The sequence below is a fragment of the Chanodichthys erythropterus genome, chromosome 23, assembly GCF_024489055.1.
Source record: "Chanodichthys erythropterus isolate Z2021 chromosome 23, ASM2448905v1, whole genome shotgun sequence".
NCBI classification, from domain to species: domain Eukaryota; kingdom Metazoa; phylum Chordata; class Actinopteri; order Cypriniformes; family Xenocyprididae; genus Chanodichthys; species Chanodichthys erythropterus.
The window spans coordinates 13553341-13571234 of record NC_090243.1 but is presented as its reverse complement, the minus strand read 5'-3'; the positions used below and the strand labels follow the sequence as shown (position 1 = coordinate 13571234).

General features: G+C 40.9%; 1 protein-coding gene across 5 annotated transcripts in view; it reads left to right on the top strand.

Moving 5' to 3' along the window:
* Positions 1 to 17894, top strand: part of LOC137014345 (glycogen debranching enzyme-like) — a 40018-nt gene that overhangs the window by 3988 nt on the left and 18136 nt on the right. For 3 of the 5 annotated variants that reach the window (XM_067378623.1, XM_067378624.1, XM_067378627.1), the window contains exons 5-13: positions 561 to 764; positions 10818 to 10999; positions 11094 to 11205; positions 11299 to 11425; positions 11693 to 11795; positions 11880 to 11977; positions 13718 to 13857; positions 14030 to 14217; positions 15943 to 16066. In XM_067378623.1, coding sequence (XP_067234724.1) covers positions 561 to 764; positions 10818 to 10999; positions 11094 to 11205; positions 11299 to 11425; positions 11693 to 11795; positions 11880 to 11977; positions 13718 to 13857; positions 14030 to 14217; positions 15943 to 16066 — 1278 coding nt within the window. Of the gene's footprint in view, positions 1 to 560; positions 765 to 10817; positions 11000 to 11093; positions 11206 to 11298; positions 11426 to 11692; positions 11796 to 11879; positions 11978 to 13717; positions 13858 to 14029; positions 14218 to 15942; positions 16067 to 16719; positions 16844 to 17894 lie in introns of all 5 variants that reach the window. The other 2 variants (XM_067378625.1, XM_067378626.1) reach the window with 1 other exon arrangement.

Below are 17894 nucleotides of genomic sequence, written 5' to 3'. Positions count from 1 at the left end.
TAAGAATAAATCTGATAATATTTGTCTCTTTCACTCACAAACAAGCTCAGTTTTTTATATTTAGTGGTATTGGTTAAAAAAAGGAAGTACTTTAAAAAATCATTAACCCTTAGTATTAAACTTTGGTGTGAAACTGTAGGCGAAATGTGTTTTCTTTTTTTCTATGCTACATTTTCCACCTAAATAAAAAAAATGACAATAATAATGAATAAAAAAAAAATATATAAATTAAGATGATAAAATGGGTGAAAAAAATTCAGTAGACTTACATTGTGTGACCAAAGCCATATCTAGAGTCCAGAATCTAATAGAGATCTTATGGGTAGTCCTTTTTTTCCTGTTAGTAACCATCTATCAACCACCCTGGCCTGAACACCATAGCAATGCCCTAACAACCAGCCAAAACACCCTAGCAAACATATAGCAACAACTAACAAGCCTTTTTTTGGGGCCAAGTTTAGCCATGTAAGGTCCAAAAAGCACTATTGATCTGAAGTAGATGAAATGACAATTAAAAATTTGTACGTTTTTTTTATTTATTATTTTTTTTTTATGTTCAGGTTACAATATGATCCACTTCACGCCTCTGCAGAAACTAGGCTTATCACGGTCATGCTACTCCATAGCTGATCAGTTAGAGCTGAATCCCGATTTCTCCCCACCTGGAAAGAACTACACCTGGACGGATGTGGGCAACCTGACAGAGAAACTCAAGAAAGAGTGGAACATGATTTGCATTACAGACGTGGTGTACAACCACACAGGTACTTTCTGCTGCGTCTTTAGCACATATTATAATGTTTGGAGAAACTTCCAGCACTGCATCTTTGGCTATATAGAGTTGATGAAAGCTGGTCACCTCTGTGGCACAGTGGTTGAGATTTTTGACCTTTCAGTCACACTGTAGGAAGATTAATGTTGGCCGCCTCACTCTTTGTGACATTCTAATGTTTCATGTTGCCCTCTGCTGCATGTGTGTAATGGGAACATGTCTTTCATGTCTGTTATGAACGCCATATAGGTTAATAGGGTGTCAAACTGAGTACTGTTTCTTGCCAACCAGCTTTGTTTTTGTTAGACTGTAAAAGTGATCCATCAAGGTGTAAAAGTAGCTCTACAGGGTGTTTTTCTACAGAAGTTTTACGATTTTGCACTTTTCCTTTCGATCTTTTGTTTTGGTGTTAACATAGTTAACATTCTTTGAGGCATTTATTGGCATTGGCTGAGTACAAACACCTCAATTAACCCTCAGAGAAAAAAAAATGCAGCAATTAAAGCAACTTTTTCAATAAACATGAGTTAAAAAAAATAAAAAAACAGTTTGAGTCTACCAGCATGCAAAATTGACAATTTTAGCAATTTTCCAAAGAAGTAATTTGATTTGTCTTATTTTTTCCAAGCATATTAATTAGTGATGGCGCTTGTACTGGCCTCACTAAACGTATGCGAATTTAACTATCCAGCACGTATAAACAGCCAGGTGAGGTGAACAAAGAAAAGAGATGATGCTTTATCCCGAGGTCCTTTTTCTCCTCTCCTTTATTTTACACACAGCAGTGCAAAAACAAGCTGTAAAACGGCATTGCCCCCGAGGGCAATACAACTGAGCGAAGTTTGAAGAAACTTGACAGCAGAATTTACACAACACGGAGTATAACTCGCTATCGAAAAGTCGTGTACTAAGCGAACACTAATCTCGTTCCAAACGAGAATACAAACGAGAATACAAACGAGAATACAACAGGAAATAGAAACTGTACACCAAACCTGCCGTTACCACAAGTGTCCGGTAGATGGCGTTAACGCACTGCAAATAACTAAAGAAACACAAAATGAATGAAAGAATGATCATTAAGACCAACACACTCCCTTCCTGGTATCTTAAGGATACCACATCTATTACCTTTTAAATGCACACACTTTACTTAAACACAAGTAACATCCTGTTTAGGGGAGAAAAGTAAGACAAGTTCAGTTACAGGTCTCTTAAACACTTTAGGAGTGCCGTGACGAATCACTCTGATATCTACAGTCCTGACAACATTATCTCTACTGGGAAAAGTTTTGATGACCACTGCCATTGGCCAGTGGTTCCTTGGCGCTGCATTGTCTTTCATCAAGATGACGTCTCCTTCTTGCAAGTTAGGCCTTTTGTCCTGCCACCTGGCACGACTTTGCAGGGTGCTCAGGTATTCACGTTGCCATTTGTGCCAAAATGTCTCTGCGAGATGTTGTACCAGCTTCCATTGGTGACGGATGATCTCTGCCTTGCCAAAGTCAGGCGGAGGCGACGATGGGGCTCCTGTCCTTTGTGTCAGAAGCATGGAAGGGGTGAGTATGAGAGGGTTCTCGGGATCAGTTGACACAGGCAGCAGGGGTCTCGCATTCATAATTGCACACACCTCTGCCATGAGTGTGACGAGGACCTCGTGTGTCAACGAAGAGAAGCGTTGCTGCAGGAACATGGAGTCTAGGATGCGATGGGCCACCCCGATAAGTCGCTCCCAGGCACCTCCCATATGGGGGGTTGAAAATCCATGTGCATTGTTGGTCTTGTAGGTAACGTTGCATGTCTGCGTCATCTTCCAGATTAAATTCTTTTGAAGCACCAATAAAGTTAGTGCCTCTGTCAGACCTAATCTGTGCGGCAGAGCCTCTGATGGAGAAAAATCTCCGTAGAGCATTTATGAAACTAGACACACTCAGTGTCTCTATCACTTCAATGTGTACAGCACGCACACACAGACAGGTGAACATTACTGCCCACCTCTTGCTGTTTGCTTGTCCACCTCTCGTACGATGGCTGATAACCTCCCATGGGCCAAACACGTCCAAACCGACGTACTTGAACGGTGGGGCAGCTTGTAGCCGGTCTGCAGGCAGTTCTGCCATCAGCTGATGCTCTTGCTTGCCACGCAGTCTCCTGCATGTGACACATTGGGACAGGGTGCCTCTGATACGTCTCTTTCCGCCCACCAGCCACAGTCCAGCGTCCCTGATGGCCCCCTCTGTGAAGTGTCTGCCCTGGTGTTTTACCTGCTCGTGATGGTGGCGCACAAGGAGAGTCGTTAGGTTGTGCTGAACTGGGATGATGAGGGGATTGGTGCGGTTTATCTCAAGGCCAGACTGACTGATGCGTCCGCCCACTCTGAGAAGTCCAAAACTGTCAACCACTGGGCACAGCTTTGCAATGTTGCTCTGTTTTGGAATGTCTGACTTACTCTGAATGTTGCTGAATTCACTAGGATATCTTTCCTGCTGCATGTTTTTGATCAGTAGTTTCTTTGCTTTTTCCAGGTTCTCTGGCGTGATTGCTTTGTTACAGGTATGCCATCCTCTGCATGTTTTGTCTTTGTCCGTTTGTCTGAAACATTGGACTATGTGTATCAGGACCGCAAGTGCTCTTAACACAGAAGTCCACTTTGAGAAGCGCTCGAAGCGTTCAGTTCCTAGGCCGGGCTGTGTGATTTCAGTGACTAGCGTTGCGACCTGAGGTCTGATCTCAGAGTCTAATTCTGAGTCAACTAGATTAAATAGTGACTGATGATCAGCTGGAGGCTTACCAGACAAGAAGGCGGGTCCGGTCAGCCAGTTGGTGTCTCTCAATGATGCAGCAGTAACAGATCTGGAGCCATGGTCGGCCGGGTTGAGCTCTGAGGGGACATACTTCCACTGTTGGGGTGACGTTGCTTGTCTGATGCGTTGGACCCTGTTGCTTACATAAACATAAAATCTTCTCTGCTCATTGTTAATATAACCTAACACAACTTTGCTGTCAGAATAGAAAGTGACAGAGTTCATGTGCGAATCCATGCTACTCACAACAGTCTCAGCCACCTCAACCGCAAGGACTGCAACACAGAGTTCGAGTCTGGGGATTGTAGTCTCCTTCACTGGTGCCAGCTTTGCTTTGCCAAGCACGAATCCGACTTCAGAGCGTCCATTTTCATCGGTCACCTTCAAGTAGGCAACCGCTGCGATTTGCTTTGGTTGAAGCATCCGCAAACACACACAACTCTCTCGTGCTTGCTGCAGAGGTGGAGAGAGATGTGTAGCAGCGGGGAATCTGTATGTCTTGAAGGCATTGAAGGGAGGACTTCCATCTCACCCACTCCGCTTGGAGGTGTCCAGGTAATGGCGCGTCCCACTCACCGTTTTCTATGGTCAGCTCTCTCAGCAACAATCTCCCCTGTATAGTAACGGGTGAGAGAAAGCCGAGCGGATCAAAGATGCTGTTTATGGTTGAGAGCACGCCTCTGGGTGTGAAAGGTTTGTCGTCTCGCTGTACTTGAAAGGTGAATGTGTCTGTGAGTATGTTCCAGTTGATACCCAGGCTACGTTGCACAGGGACGTTATCCGTGGCAAAGTCCAAGTCTTTAATGCTGTTTGCAAGGTCTTCAGGGGGGAATTCAGCCATGACAGCTGCACTGTTTGATGTGATCTTGTGCAACCGAAGGCTGTTGTGGAAGAGCATCTCCTGTGCCCTATTCACCAAGTTGACGGCCTCGGACTCTGTTGCAAACGACTTCAGAGCATCGTCGACATAAAAGTCTCTCTCGATGAACGCTCTGACATCAGAGCCGAATTCAGATTCTGCTTCTTTCGCTGCTCTCCTGAGGCAGTAGATTGCTACAGCAGGAGACCATGTGTTGCCAAACACGTGCACACGCATTCTGTAGTCTACAATGTCACTGTCCCATTTGTTGTCGCAGAACCATAGAAACCTCAGGTAGTCTCTGTGCTCCTCCTTGACTACAAAACAGTAAAACATGTGTTGAATATCTGCAGTCACAGCAATTTTCTCTTTTCTAAACCTGATGAGGACGCCTAACAGGTCATTGTTCTGATCTGGGCCTTTGAGCAAGACACTGTTCAGTGAAATTCCTTCATACTGAGCCCTTGAATCGAACACTATTCAAATCTGTTTGGGTTTCTTGGGATGGTAGATGCCGAAGGATGGCAAATACCAGCTTTCTTGTCCTTCTTGGAGGACGGGGGCATTCTCTGCATGTTGACTGTCAATCATCTTTTGCATGAACTGCATGTAATGTTCTTTCATGTCAGGTTTCTTCTCTAGTGTGTGGCAGACTGACTGGAGTCTTTTCATGGCATAGTCTCTGTTGTTTGGCAGACGTTCTCTTGGGGTCCGAAAAGGTAGGGATGCGACCCAGTTTTGAGTGCTATCTTGATATACCTCAGTATCCATGATCCTCAGGAATTTGAGATCATCGATGGACGGAGCAGGTTGGTGATCTTTGTCGGTGCAGTGGAAGACGGAGGACTTCAGGTGATCCCCGTGCAGCAGAGAAGCAGTGTGAACGACGGCTTGCTGAGATGGAGGATCATGAAGGACTGAGTGGCTGTGTGGAGGGTCTTTCACACGCAGGTAGCTGGAGCAGGGTGTGAGGTAGCTGGGGCGGCCATCTCCCAAGATACATGTTTTGAGGGAAGTGACTGAAGAGGGGCGGTGTGCTGTGCCGAAGCACACATCGCCGATCACCACCCAGCCTAGGTCTAGCTTTTGAGCGAAGGGGGCATTGTCTGGGCCGTTGATCTGTTTTCTGATCTTGTGTATACTCAAAATGTCTCTCCCTAGCAACAGCAGTATCTGGGCACTGGAGTCTAATGGAGGAATCTCACTGGCTAAGCATCTCAGGTGACGGTGATGTAATACTGCACTGGGAGTTGGGATTTCAGACCTGTTGTTCGGGAGTTCATTGCATTCAATGAGGACGGGAAGAGGGACACAGGTCTTTTCATCCAGTGACTCCAGCATGTAGCCACAAGCTCTCCTTCCAGAAGTCTATATACTGCCCGCACACGTCTTGAGCGTGTACGAAGATGGAGTGCTATTGTCGCTGAATATCTCAAAGAATTCTGAACGTGCAAGCGATTTATTACTTTGCTCATCAATGATAGCATACACTCTAGTTGTTGCTTCTCTCTGGCCTTGTGGGTAGACACTAACTAAGCATATTTTAGAGCAACCTCTAGCACTCATACCCTCACCGCATACCTCAGTGCACTTGGAGGAGACCATCTCTGGAGGCTGCTGGTTCTTACTGCTCTCCCTGCCGTTCTCTGACGTAGATGGGGGTGTCTTTGCTTTCCATGGTGAAGGACCTGGATGAAGGGCTTCGACGTGTTTTATGCTCTGACATTCTGCACATATTATGGTTTTGTCACAGTTCTTTGCAATATGTGTGGTTGAAGCACAACAGCGGTAGCAGATGGACCCAGCCAACATAGCATGGTGGGGCCCAGATGGGTGTCACCTGGGCAGCCTAACTGGGGCCCAGACATTTTTGTCCACGGTTTCCATGGAGGCCCCACATGGGTTAGCCCAGATGAACTGAACACTGCTCAGTGTGCACACTACAGGCTGTTAAATGTAACACAGACACATGCTGGAGTTAATGAGATAATTAGGTGATAACGAGCAGAATCACTGAAGGACAGAGAAACAACTATGATTTACTTCAACCACAACCTTCGATGAAATCAACTGAAGATACAAGACATTAAATCATTCAAGATCTGATTATACAACTCCACAAACAGCATTACCAGCTTCACTTATTACTAACCAGACTGACTTTATTTCTGACATTCATCTACAAAAGTTGTTATTGAGAATTACCAGAGGTTTAGATGTTGATGATTTGTTGAGAATATGTTTGGTTTGATGTCACCGTGATCGAGGTCAGCGCTTACTTCAGTTAGTCAGTTTGACTCTTGAGTATTTTAGTGCTTCTCTGGCTGTTTGTTATGGCAAGAAAAACAAGAGACAATGTGGTCAGCTGACAAATGATAAAAATATAGTCATTTAGTGGCTTAAGTCACTGATCTTATGACTGAGCTTCTTATGAGCAAAATGTGATTAACTTTGTGCTGGATCTTTTCTTGAATTGCAACGATAAAAATGTTTTAATCAGAAAGTTTGAAAAATATATTGTTCACTAAACACTTCAAACCTCCTGCAAGATTCACTTACACACAGACATCAAGAATCAGCGTATGATTCTCAACAATGGTGACATGCTTCATGCTGCAATGCATTCTGGGAGCCATGGATGAGTTTTGTATGAGGCACCCAGAATGCATTGCAGCATGAAGCATGTCACCATTGTTGAGATTCATACGCTGATTCTTGATGTCTGTGTGTGAATAAATTTTGCAGCTGTTTTAAAGGATTTAATGTACATTGTATTTTTCAGATTTATTCTCCTGCTCTGATTTTTGTCATTTTTTTTTTTAGTTCTGGTGAAGATCCAGCACAAAATTAATATTTTTTTTCATATAAAGCTCAGTCATTAGATCAGTGAACAAAGTCATAACATGATGACAATTAGAGTCATATAATTGAACAGCTGACAACAGCTAAACATACTGGCTCTTGCTTTTCTTATCATAACAAACAGCAAGAGCAGCCAAAGAAACATTATTACTAAAACAGTCAAGAGTCAAACTGCCTAACTGAAGTAAGCGCTGACCTCGATCATGTTGACATACATTTTCAACAAATCATCAACATCTAAACCTCTGGTAATTCTCAATAACAACTTTTGTAGATGTCAGAAATAAAGTCAGTCTGGTTAGTAATAAGTGAAGCAGGTAATGCTGTTTGTGTAGTTGCTTAATCAGATCTTGAGTGATTTCATGTCTTTTATCTTCAGTTGATTTCATCGAAGGTTGTGGTTGAAGTAAGTCATAGTTGTTTCTCTGTCCTTCAGTGATTCTGCTCGTTATCACCTAATTATATCATTAACTCCAGCATGTTTCTGTGTTACATTTAACAGCCTGTAGTGTGCACACTGAACAGTGTTCACTTCATCTGGGCTAACCCATGTGGGGCCTCCATGGAAACCGTGGACAAAAATGTCTGGGCCCCAGTTAGGCTGCCCAGGTGACACTCATCTGGGCCCCACCATGCTATGTTGGCTGGGGGATTGTCTTTGAGATGTTGTTTATGGTCAGCTAGCAGTTTGTCTCTAAAGCTCCTACATGCTCCTAATGAATGGGGCTTTTTGTGGATTGGGCACTGCTTGGTGAGATCTAGAGAGTCAGCTTCAGGCTCACCTTTATGGCTGGACTCGGCGACTTGTGTCTTGTGGACTGCAACAGACTGGTTGACTCTACTCTGGATGCTTTTGGGTTTGTCTCTATTTGTGGCAGGCAGAAGTGGCATGGTGACTCTGAAACTGGGATCATTTCTTGCTTTGGCTTGGTTCTGAATGAAGTTGACGAACACGCCGAATGGGGGAAAGGAAAACTGATGCTGTTGCTTTATCTGAGAGCCGTAGGACATCCACTTCTCCTGTAGATTATACGGGAGCTTTTCTATGATTGGGGCTACTCCCTTAGCAGTGTCAAGGTAAGTTAGTCCTGGAAGGAATCCATCCTGCTTTGCTGCGTACAGTTCCTGTAGCAGGTCGGCTAAGTCGCGTAGCTTGGCTGGCTCTTTGTTGGAGATTTTCGGGAAGCTTTCCAGTCTGGCAAATAGCGCCTCTTCAATAGCTTCGGGGGTGCCATAGCACTCTTCAATGCGCTGCCAGATAGCTCGGAGGCCACCCTGGGGGTCTCTGATGTAGGCTGCTCTGAGCCTGCGTGCTTGTTCGGACGACTCTTTGCCGAGCCATTTAATCAGAAGGTCAGTCTCTTCTGCTACTGACAAGCCTATACTGTCAATGACATTGCAGAATGAAGCTTTCCACGCCCAGTAATTCTCTGCCTTATCGTCGAACTTCATCAACCCTGTGGAGACGATCTGGTTTCTAGTGATAAACTTCGCCAGGTCAGCAGTCGGGGAGCTGTGTCCATCTTGAGCAGACATATGACGAGGCGAGGTAGGGCGTGGAGCAGGACTGGGTAGCCCATAATCCTTTCCTCTCTGCCATGCTTGGTTGCTGGCTTAGTGTGGGCTGTAATACAGACTAGCAGATAACATGGATGGCTGCTGTGGCTGTAGTGGTACCTGTGATGGCGGTGGCAGCCGTCTTGGGGCTGGTGTCGGTCTCAGGGACTCTGCTGGTGGGTGTGTCGGTAGCTCGGCAAGCGATGTTGCTGGATGCTGTACTGGAGGTCTTATGGCTGGCTGCATTAGAGGACGTGCAGGTGGAAGAGGGTGGCTGTGCAGGCTGGGTGGAGTTTTACAGCATTCTTGTTTTATATCTCTCTGCGGTGGCACGCTGTTTGCGTTGAAATACCTTTGGTTCAGTTCTGACTCCGGTTCCCCGAGGTTGTTGTCATCATCTAATTCTGCTTGAAGAACTGCTGCTTCAGCTATTGCAGCCTCCATTTCTTTTCTACACCGCAATGCCTCCAATTCAGCTTCTGCTTTGGCAGTTCGTAATTCTGCTTCAGTTTTCTGAAGTTTCAGTGCCATTTCCTTTTCAGAATAGGCTGCTTTGGTTCTTGCTGCTTGAGCTCTGGCTTTAGCGGTTGCTAGCGCAGTGCTCCTTCGTGAGCTGCATGTTGATCCGTGTTGAGATGGTGCACGAACAGAGCTTGATGCAAATAGCTCTGATCTCACCTCCCAGTCACCAGCTTCTGCATCAGTCACACCAGTGGGAAGTTGCATTTCGGTTGGAGAATCCATGTCTTATGGAGCAGGGGAATCTGGGCAAGTCACATGCCGGCTTGGTGAGAGCAGGTTAATGGCGTCGTCTCGATGGGCAACGATTTTTTTTTTTCTTTTTGTTTGATTTTTTTCTAGCAGTTGAAGTTCTGTCTTCTTCTCGACAGGCGGGGGTCTGCCGTTTTACTGTACTGGCCTCACTAAACGTATGTGTATTTAGCTATCCAGCGCGTATAAACAGCCAGGTGAGGTGAACAAAGAAAAGAGATGATGCTTTATCCCGAGGTCCTTTTTCTCCTCTCCTTTATTTTACACACAGCAGTGCAAAAACAAGCTGTAAAACGGCATTGCCCCCGAGGGAAACACAACTGAGCGAAGTTTGAAGAAACTTGACAGCAGAATTTACACAACACGGAGTATAACTCGCTATCGAAAAGTTGTGTACTAAGCGAACACTAATCTCGTTCCAAACGAGAATACAAACGAGAATACAACAGGAAATAGAAACTGTACACCAAACCTGCCATTACCACAAGTGTCCGGTAGATGGCGTTAACGCAAATAACTAAAGAAACACAAAATGAATGAAAGAATGATCATTAAGACCAACACAGCGCTAAAAATAGAAAATGGCTGTATCCTCCAAAAATATAAATGTGCGTAAATATGAGGCGATTCACAACAGCACTTATTCAGTAAAACGTAGATCAATTATTCCAAATAGGTTTGAGTGTTTTTCAAGTGCCACAGGAACTGTTTCCTGCTCTTTGAACCTTTAAACACTGCTGTCATCATTGCTGTGAAGCAGAACGGCCGTAGTAGTGTAAATGTGGAATCAGAGCAGCTCTTTAAACTCTAGACTGAAGTTTATCACACTTAATGAGCATTTTGAAATTGATTTTACTTGCCATTTATTATGTGCAAACATATCAATCCTTATCAGGAACTCGCATACAATTAATCTCAATTTACTTTCCAACCAATTAACTATGTTTGCATGTCTCATTTTCATTTTCCGCACACTTTTGACCCAGCTTGTGTAATATTCTAACAGGAACTGCAGATTGTACTTTCATATGTTTGGTTTTTGAAAGGAAATCACTCCTATAGACTGAAGTAAAATAAGCCGAAGATGATGAAACACTGTCTATCATGCAGTTTAATGCATATCTTCTGTCTATATCTTAGAAAAACATATGTATATATATGACTATGATTCTATGATTGTTCCTTTGGTTAGCTGCCAACAGTAAGTGGATTAGAGTCCATCCAGAGTGCGGCTATAACCTGGTAAACTCTCCTCATCTGAAGCCGGCCTGGCTGCTGGATAGAGCCCTGTGGCACTTCAGCTGTGCCATAACTGATGGAAAATACACCGATAGCGGCCTTCCACCTCTTATTGAGAATGAGAAACACATTACTGTGAGTCTAAAGGCTGTCACAGCTTTTTAATATTCCAAAAATCCTTTAAAGTTTGTGGTGACAGGCCAACAAGTGATTGTGTTTGGCTTTTCAGGTCCTTCGAGGACTTCTGTGGACGGAAGTTTTCACCCAGCTGAAACTATGGGAGTTTCTGCAGGTGAACATTGAGAAAGCCGTGGAGCAGTTTAGGAAGGTTCTTCAGGCTGGTGAGTGTTTGAAGTCTGCTGGCATGTTCTTGGAGGCTCTGTCGCTTGTATTTGTAGGGTCAGAGGTAAGTTGGGTGTATTTGGAATCTGTAGGTAACAAACCTCTGGGCCCTGAGCTGGAGGGAAAGCCGAAATTAAAAGTCATCCAGGATTCACAGTACAGACGCCTCAGCAACACCATAGATATGCAAATGGCCCTGGAGATGTTTGGCAGACACACGTGAGTTCACTTCATGTTCAGGTTCTGTTTAATGATTAATGTTTTTTTTTTGGATAGAGTATTGTTTTCTATAATCAAACTTTTTTTATTATCTCAAATGAAAAGGTCAGGGTAGCCAAGATCATTTTATTGCGATTATATTTATCTTGGTTACCCTGACCTTTTTATATAATTGTATAATCACAATAAAATAAATTAAAGTTATATATATATATATATATATATATATATATTTTTTTTTTTTTCTTGTACATATCAAAACAACAGCAACGGTCCCAAATCCATCCAAGAGTGCTGTGATTGGTTTAAAAAGAGTCTTGAGGAACTGAATGTGGAATGCTATAAGGAAATGCATAGTCATCATGAGAAGGTTGGTTTCTGTGTGTGATTCACATGATCGTATTGTTCAGATTTGATGTCTGTCTGATTAATTTACGTCATTTCTTCCATTCAGGCTATAAACTGCATAGTGGGAACGGTTTTTTATGAAAGACTTGCCACCCATGGTCCTCAACTTGGACCTGTCACCCGGACAAACCCTTTGGTGACTAGGTAAATATTATGTAATAAGTTGCAACTTATTCTGGACAAGAACTGCCCACTTAGAAAGAAAGAGATAATATGACAGACATAAACCCAACTAACACATATATGTTCAAAAAGAATGTTTTGCTAATGTTCCCATTAAAGGGTTAATTTACCCAAAAATTGCTAAGCTTCATGTCGTTCCAAACCCGTAAGACCTTCGTTCATCTTCAGAACACAAATTAAGATATTTTTGATGAAATCAAAGAGTTTTTTATTCTCAGTAGAAAGCGAAACAAAGGTCCAGTTGAGAAAACTTAAAGGTTGAAGGCAACAAACTCCAGCAGATTTTTGAGTTTTCTCAAATGTATGTTGTCTAAACTGAATACAAGAAGTTGAGAAAATTCAAAAATCTGCCTAAGTTTGTTGCCTTAAACTTTTAAGTTTTCTCAACTTTTGATCTTTTTAGAGTGTAGTCCATGTGACTGTCTCTCTTGAAAAGCCAAGCCAGTGTTGATTTTCGCTTTATTACAGGCTCTGTCGCATTCCCACTTTTTAATTTTTTTTATTTATTAATTTTTTTAACAGTTTTTCACAGTCGCTTTGGTACATTGAATTGTCCCTAAGATTAAGTTACAGTAAGTATTTATCAATAAACATACACAACAAAATCTCCAGAGTTAAATTAACTCTGCTCAGATTACATATGGTCCCTCTCTATATAGTGTTAAAGTAACACTGAAGCAGAGTTAAAGTTAGATAATAAGTGATTAAGTGATTTAAGTTATGATTGAGCATTAGTGATGAACACCTGCTGTTAACAAGCACTGAAGAGAAACACAATAACTACAAAGGACTTCCAGCCACAGCCTTAGATGAAATCTGTCTAAATCTGATTAAACAACTCCACAAACAGCATATTATCTCATTAATTTTAACTCTGCTTCAGTGCTATTTTAACTCTATGTAGAGAGGGACCATATGTTCTCTGAGCAGAATTGATTTAACTCTGGGGATTTTGCTGTGTATCAGTGTCATCAGAATGACAAGTCGTTGTGTCATGGTTCACATACAGGATAGTCAAAAATGCTTAGTCATGTTGTCAGATATAACAGTCAGTATTTTGATATGTAAACTATGGCTACAATTTTGATGACAATAATTGAAAATGCACAAGACTGCACTTTATCTGTATGGCATATATAAATTATATATATGCTCTGTATATGTTGTGCTCTATCTATACTGTATATGCTTGCCAAGTGAAAATGTAAGAAACAAAAGACACTTGTACATAATCAAATGCATGAATGTACCAAAGCATTTGCAATTTTCAATCAGAATGAGAAATTGCTTTTATGAAGTGCGACTAGATGATGTGGATGTTAAATAAGTGACTTTGATCATTTTAGTTATGATCTGAGAAAAACTGTAAATGGTTGATTCCCCAGAGCTTCGAGATTTAGTGTGAACCATATCAACTTTTCTTGTTATTTTTCTAATTTCTTGTTATTTATATGATGTAAAAGAGCAAGAAAATCTTCACAGACATAAATCATAAAACCGAGAGAAATGTATACAATTCTGCTTATGTATTTCTAGTTAAAGGCCTTTTAATGCCACAAATATATCCAAATGACTATTTTTCCTCTGAAGTGTTCATTGTAGCTGTATAATATCTTGTAAGCATAGCATTTTATTGTGTAATACGCTGATGAGAATGGCAGATTTACAGTTCGGTCTTGTTTTGTTGTTTTAATGATTTAGATATTTTACCTTCCCATTTGAGGACATGTCCATGAAGCAGGAAAACCAGCTGATGCTGAATCCAAATGAAGGATGTCATGTGCTCGCCCATAATGGATGGGTAATGGGTGATGACCCACTCAGAAACTTTGCAGAGGCAGGTGAGTCAAAATATATGTGTATGTTGGTTTCTGCTGAATGGTGATGAAAATACCAGCATGCTGGTGCACTGGCTTTTGTTGGATTGGTGCTGGTCTAGCTGATAGGCCAGCAAAGTCTTTCAAGATAGTCTAGCCTATTAGTCAGTTTTTAATTGATTTATCTGTCCGTTAGGGTCTAATGTTTACCTCAGAAGAGAGCTTGTTTGCTGGGGTGACAGTGTTAAACTTCGCTATGGCGACAAACCAGAAGACTGTCCGTACTTATGGGCTCACATGAAGAAGTACACGGAGATCACAGCCAAACATTTCTCTGGTGTGCGTCTGGATAACTGCCACTCCACACCCCTTCATGTGGCTGAGGTACGTGCTCAGATTGCCACTTTGTTTTTGACCTGTAGTCATATTTTGTGATATATTTATACAAATGACATCATATGTCACCGACAGGAACTCAGAGTATTCTGCAAAGTCATTGTAGATTCCTAGATTATAGAAAGTGAATTTCATGTTGAAAATATGTAGTTTCATTCCTTCTGAGGCTGTACTGCAGGTTTTTCATGTGTACTGTTAAAGGATTGGTTCACTTTCAAATAAACTTTTCCTGATAATTTACTCACCCACATGTCATCCAAGATGTCCATGTCTTTCTTTCTTCAGTCGAAAAGAAATTAAGGTTTTTGATGAAAACATTCCAAGATTTTTCTCCTTATAGTGGACTTCAATGGACTCCAAACGGTTGAAGGTCAAAATTAAAGTTTCAGTGCAGCTTCAAAGGGCTTTAAAGGTGCCGTAGAACATCTTTTCAAAAGATGTAATATAAATCTAAGGTGTCTGTGAAGTTTCAGCTCAAAATACCCCATAGATGTTTTTTAATAATTTTTTTAACTGCCTATTTTGGGGCATCATTAACTATGCAACGATCAGGCTGTGCGGCCCCTTTAAATCTCTCGCTCCCTGTGCAGTTATACAGTGCATAAACAAAGTTCACACAGCTAATATAACCCTCAAATGGATTTTTACAAGATGGTCGTCATTCATGCTGCATGCATGCATCGATTCCCGTAAGTAAAGTATTTATTTGGATGTTTACATTTGATTCTGAATGAGTTTGAGGCTATATGCGCTGTGGCTAAAGGGCTAATGCTACACTGTTGGAGAGATTTATAAAGAATGAAGTTGTGTTTATGAATTATACAGACTGCAAGTGTTTAAAAATGAAAATAGCGACGACTCTTGTCTCCGTGAATACAGTAAGAAATGATGGTAACTTTAACCACATTTAACAGTACATTAGCAACATGCTAACAAAACAATTCACAAATATCACTAAAAATATCATGTTATCATGGATCATGTCAGTTATTATTGCTCCATCTGCCATTTTTCGCTGTTGTTCTTGCTTGCTTACCTAGTCTGATGATTCAGCTGTGCACAGATCCAGACATTAATACTGGCTGCCCTTGTGTAATGCCTTGAACATGAGCTGGCATATTCAAATATTGGGGGCGTACATATTCATTTTTAATTAATGATCCCGACTGTTACGCAACAGTCGGTGTTATGTTGAGATTCGCCTGTTTTTCAGAGGTATTTTAAACAAATGCGATTTATATAAGAAGGAGGAAACAATGGAGTTTGAAACTCAATGTATGTATTTTCCATGTACTGAACTCTTGTTATTCAACTATGCCAAGGTAAATTCAATTTTTGATTCTAGGGCACCTTTAAACGATACCAGATGAGAAATAAGGGTCTTATCTAGCAAAACAATCTGTCATTTTCGGAAAAAATGTAAATGTATATGCTTTATATAATAAAATGATCACTTTCTAAGTGCTTCCGCCAAAACCACATTTCTGTATTCTTCAAAAAGTTTATGCTGTATATCCTACGCCTTCCTTATTCTACTTACGGAAAAAAATAGGAGAATAATCCTGGAATATCAAAAACCTTCATTTCTTTTCAACTGAAGAAAGAAAGACATGAACATCTTGAATGACATGGGGGTGAGTAAATTATCAGAAAAAGTTTATTTTAAAGTGGACTAATCCTTTAAATGTTGCATCTTGTATGTTGTGTCTCTAGGCCATGTTAGCTGCAGCCAGAGTGGTCAGGCCCAATCTTTATGTGATAGCTGAACTCTTTACAGGAAGTGAACAACTTGACAATTTGTTTGTTAATCGGCTGGGGATAACCAGTCTCGTCAGAGGTACTGCAGACTGCAAGAGACACACGTTTGCCCTTGATGCTCAATTTGCTTCTTTGTGTTTTTTCCCCCTCTTCTTTTCTTTCTCAAAACATTAATACCTTACCTTTAATACCTTTCCTTTTCCCTCCATCACATACTCTGACCTGATGCATTTCATGTGCACACAAATAATACTACATTAATGCCATTCCTCATTACTAATGCATCTGCTTTATATCTTTTATGTAACCTGAGCATGTTCCTACTCATTGTCATGCACTTCACACCTTGTCTGTCTTGCTTAGTTTACTTCTATCTATCTATCTATCTATCTATCTATCTATCTATCTATCTATCTATCTATCTATCTATCCATCTATCCATCCATCTATCTATCCATCTATCCATCCATCTATCTATCCATCTATCCATCCATCCATCCATCCATCCATCCATCCATCCATCCATCCATCCATCCATCCATCTATCTATCTATCTATCTATCTATCTATCTATCTATCTATCTATCTATCTATCTATCTATCTGTCTATCTGTCTATCTGTCTATCTGTCTATCTGTCTATCCGTCTATCTGTCTATCTGTCCATCTGTCCATCTGTCCATCCATCCATTGTTCTTTCTAACCCTGCTACTGTGTGCTGGATGGGCTGCAGTATATGTTATCTGTCGCTCGTCAAGACAGGCCTGATCTGTATGTGATGGCTGAGCTCTTCACTGGCAGCGAAGAGCTGGACAATGTCTTTATGACTAGGCTTGGCATTACCTCCCTTATCCGAGGTAAGACGCAAAGAGATTGGGAAATGCAGTTGCAGTGACACTCAGAAATAAGGAAACATGCCATGTGAAATACAAATTTACAGCAGATGTGGCATGCATGCAGTTATTATTTTGACTCAGTCATCAAAATGAGCTAAAACACCACAGCTGCTGATAGAGTTTGAGTTGTATTTCACACAGAATGTCCTTAGATTTGAGAAATTAGATAGATATGGATTGGTTCTTAAACTACTGGCACTTTTATGTCACATGGGTTCATTTTTAACAGATTTCTTTGATGAAGGCCACATTAAAACTGTCATTTATGTTTGCTACTTTTCAAAAGCCTTTTATTTATTGATTTGTTTTATCTTTGTATCAGTTTTTGTCCTTCAGTTTTGTTGGCTTAATTTTCATCACAACATTTTTAAACATTTTCAATAAAGCTAAAATTATTCTAAAAGTGAGGAATGATATTTAGACAACAATAAACACTGAGGCTGTGGCGGTGATGTTAATGACTTCTATAAAAATGACAGATTTCCTCTGTGATGCACTTTATGTACAGTATACACTGTTGTATATTGTTAGTACACAAATTAAATAAATAAACTAGTGAGAGTATGAAAAGTGCCTATAGTTGAAAAACCCCAAATTTTACAATAACAACAACTCCCTAAAATGTATACTAAACTGTATTTGAAATACATTTATTTCATGCTAAGTATACTACTAATACATTGACATATTTGTGCACTTATTTTTGACATATTTGTGCACTTATTTTTAGTGCTGAGGTTCAACTAAAGATATATTTAAGTATGTTTGATTGTGCTAAAGTGTGGAACTATTGCAAGTATACTTTAGGTATACTTTAAAAATCTTGTATTTAAAGACTATATATTAAGTTCATACAATCTTTATCAATATTGACATTAAAACACATTTAGGCTTAATATTAAGAATTGTGCATTGTGCACAAGAAGTGCTCAGCAAGTCTCAAGTGATATATCAGTAAATATTTTTATAAATATATGTTTATATATTTGAACTATACTTACTTAGTATGAAA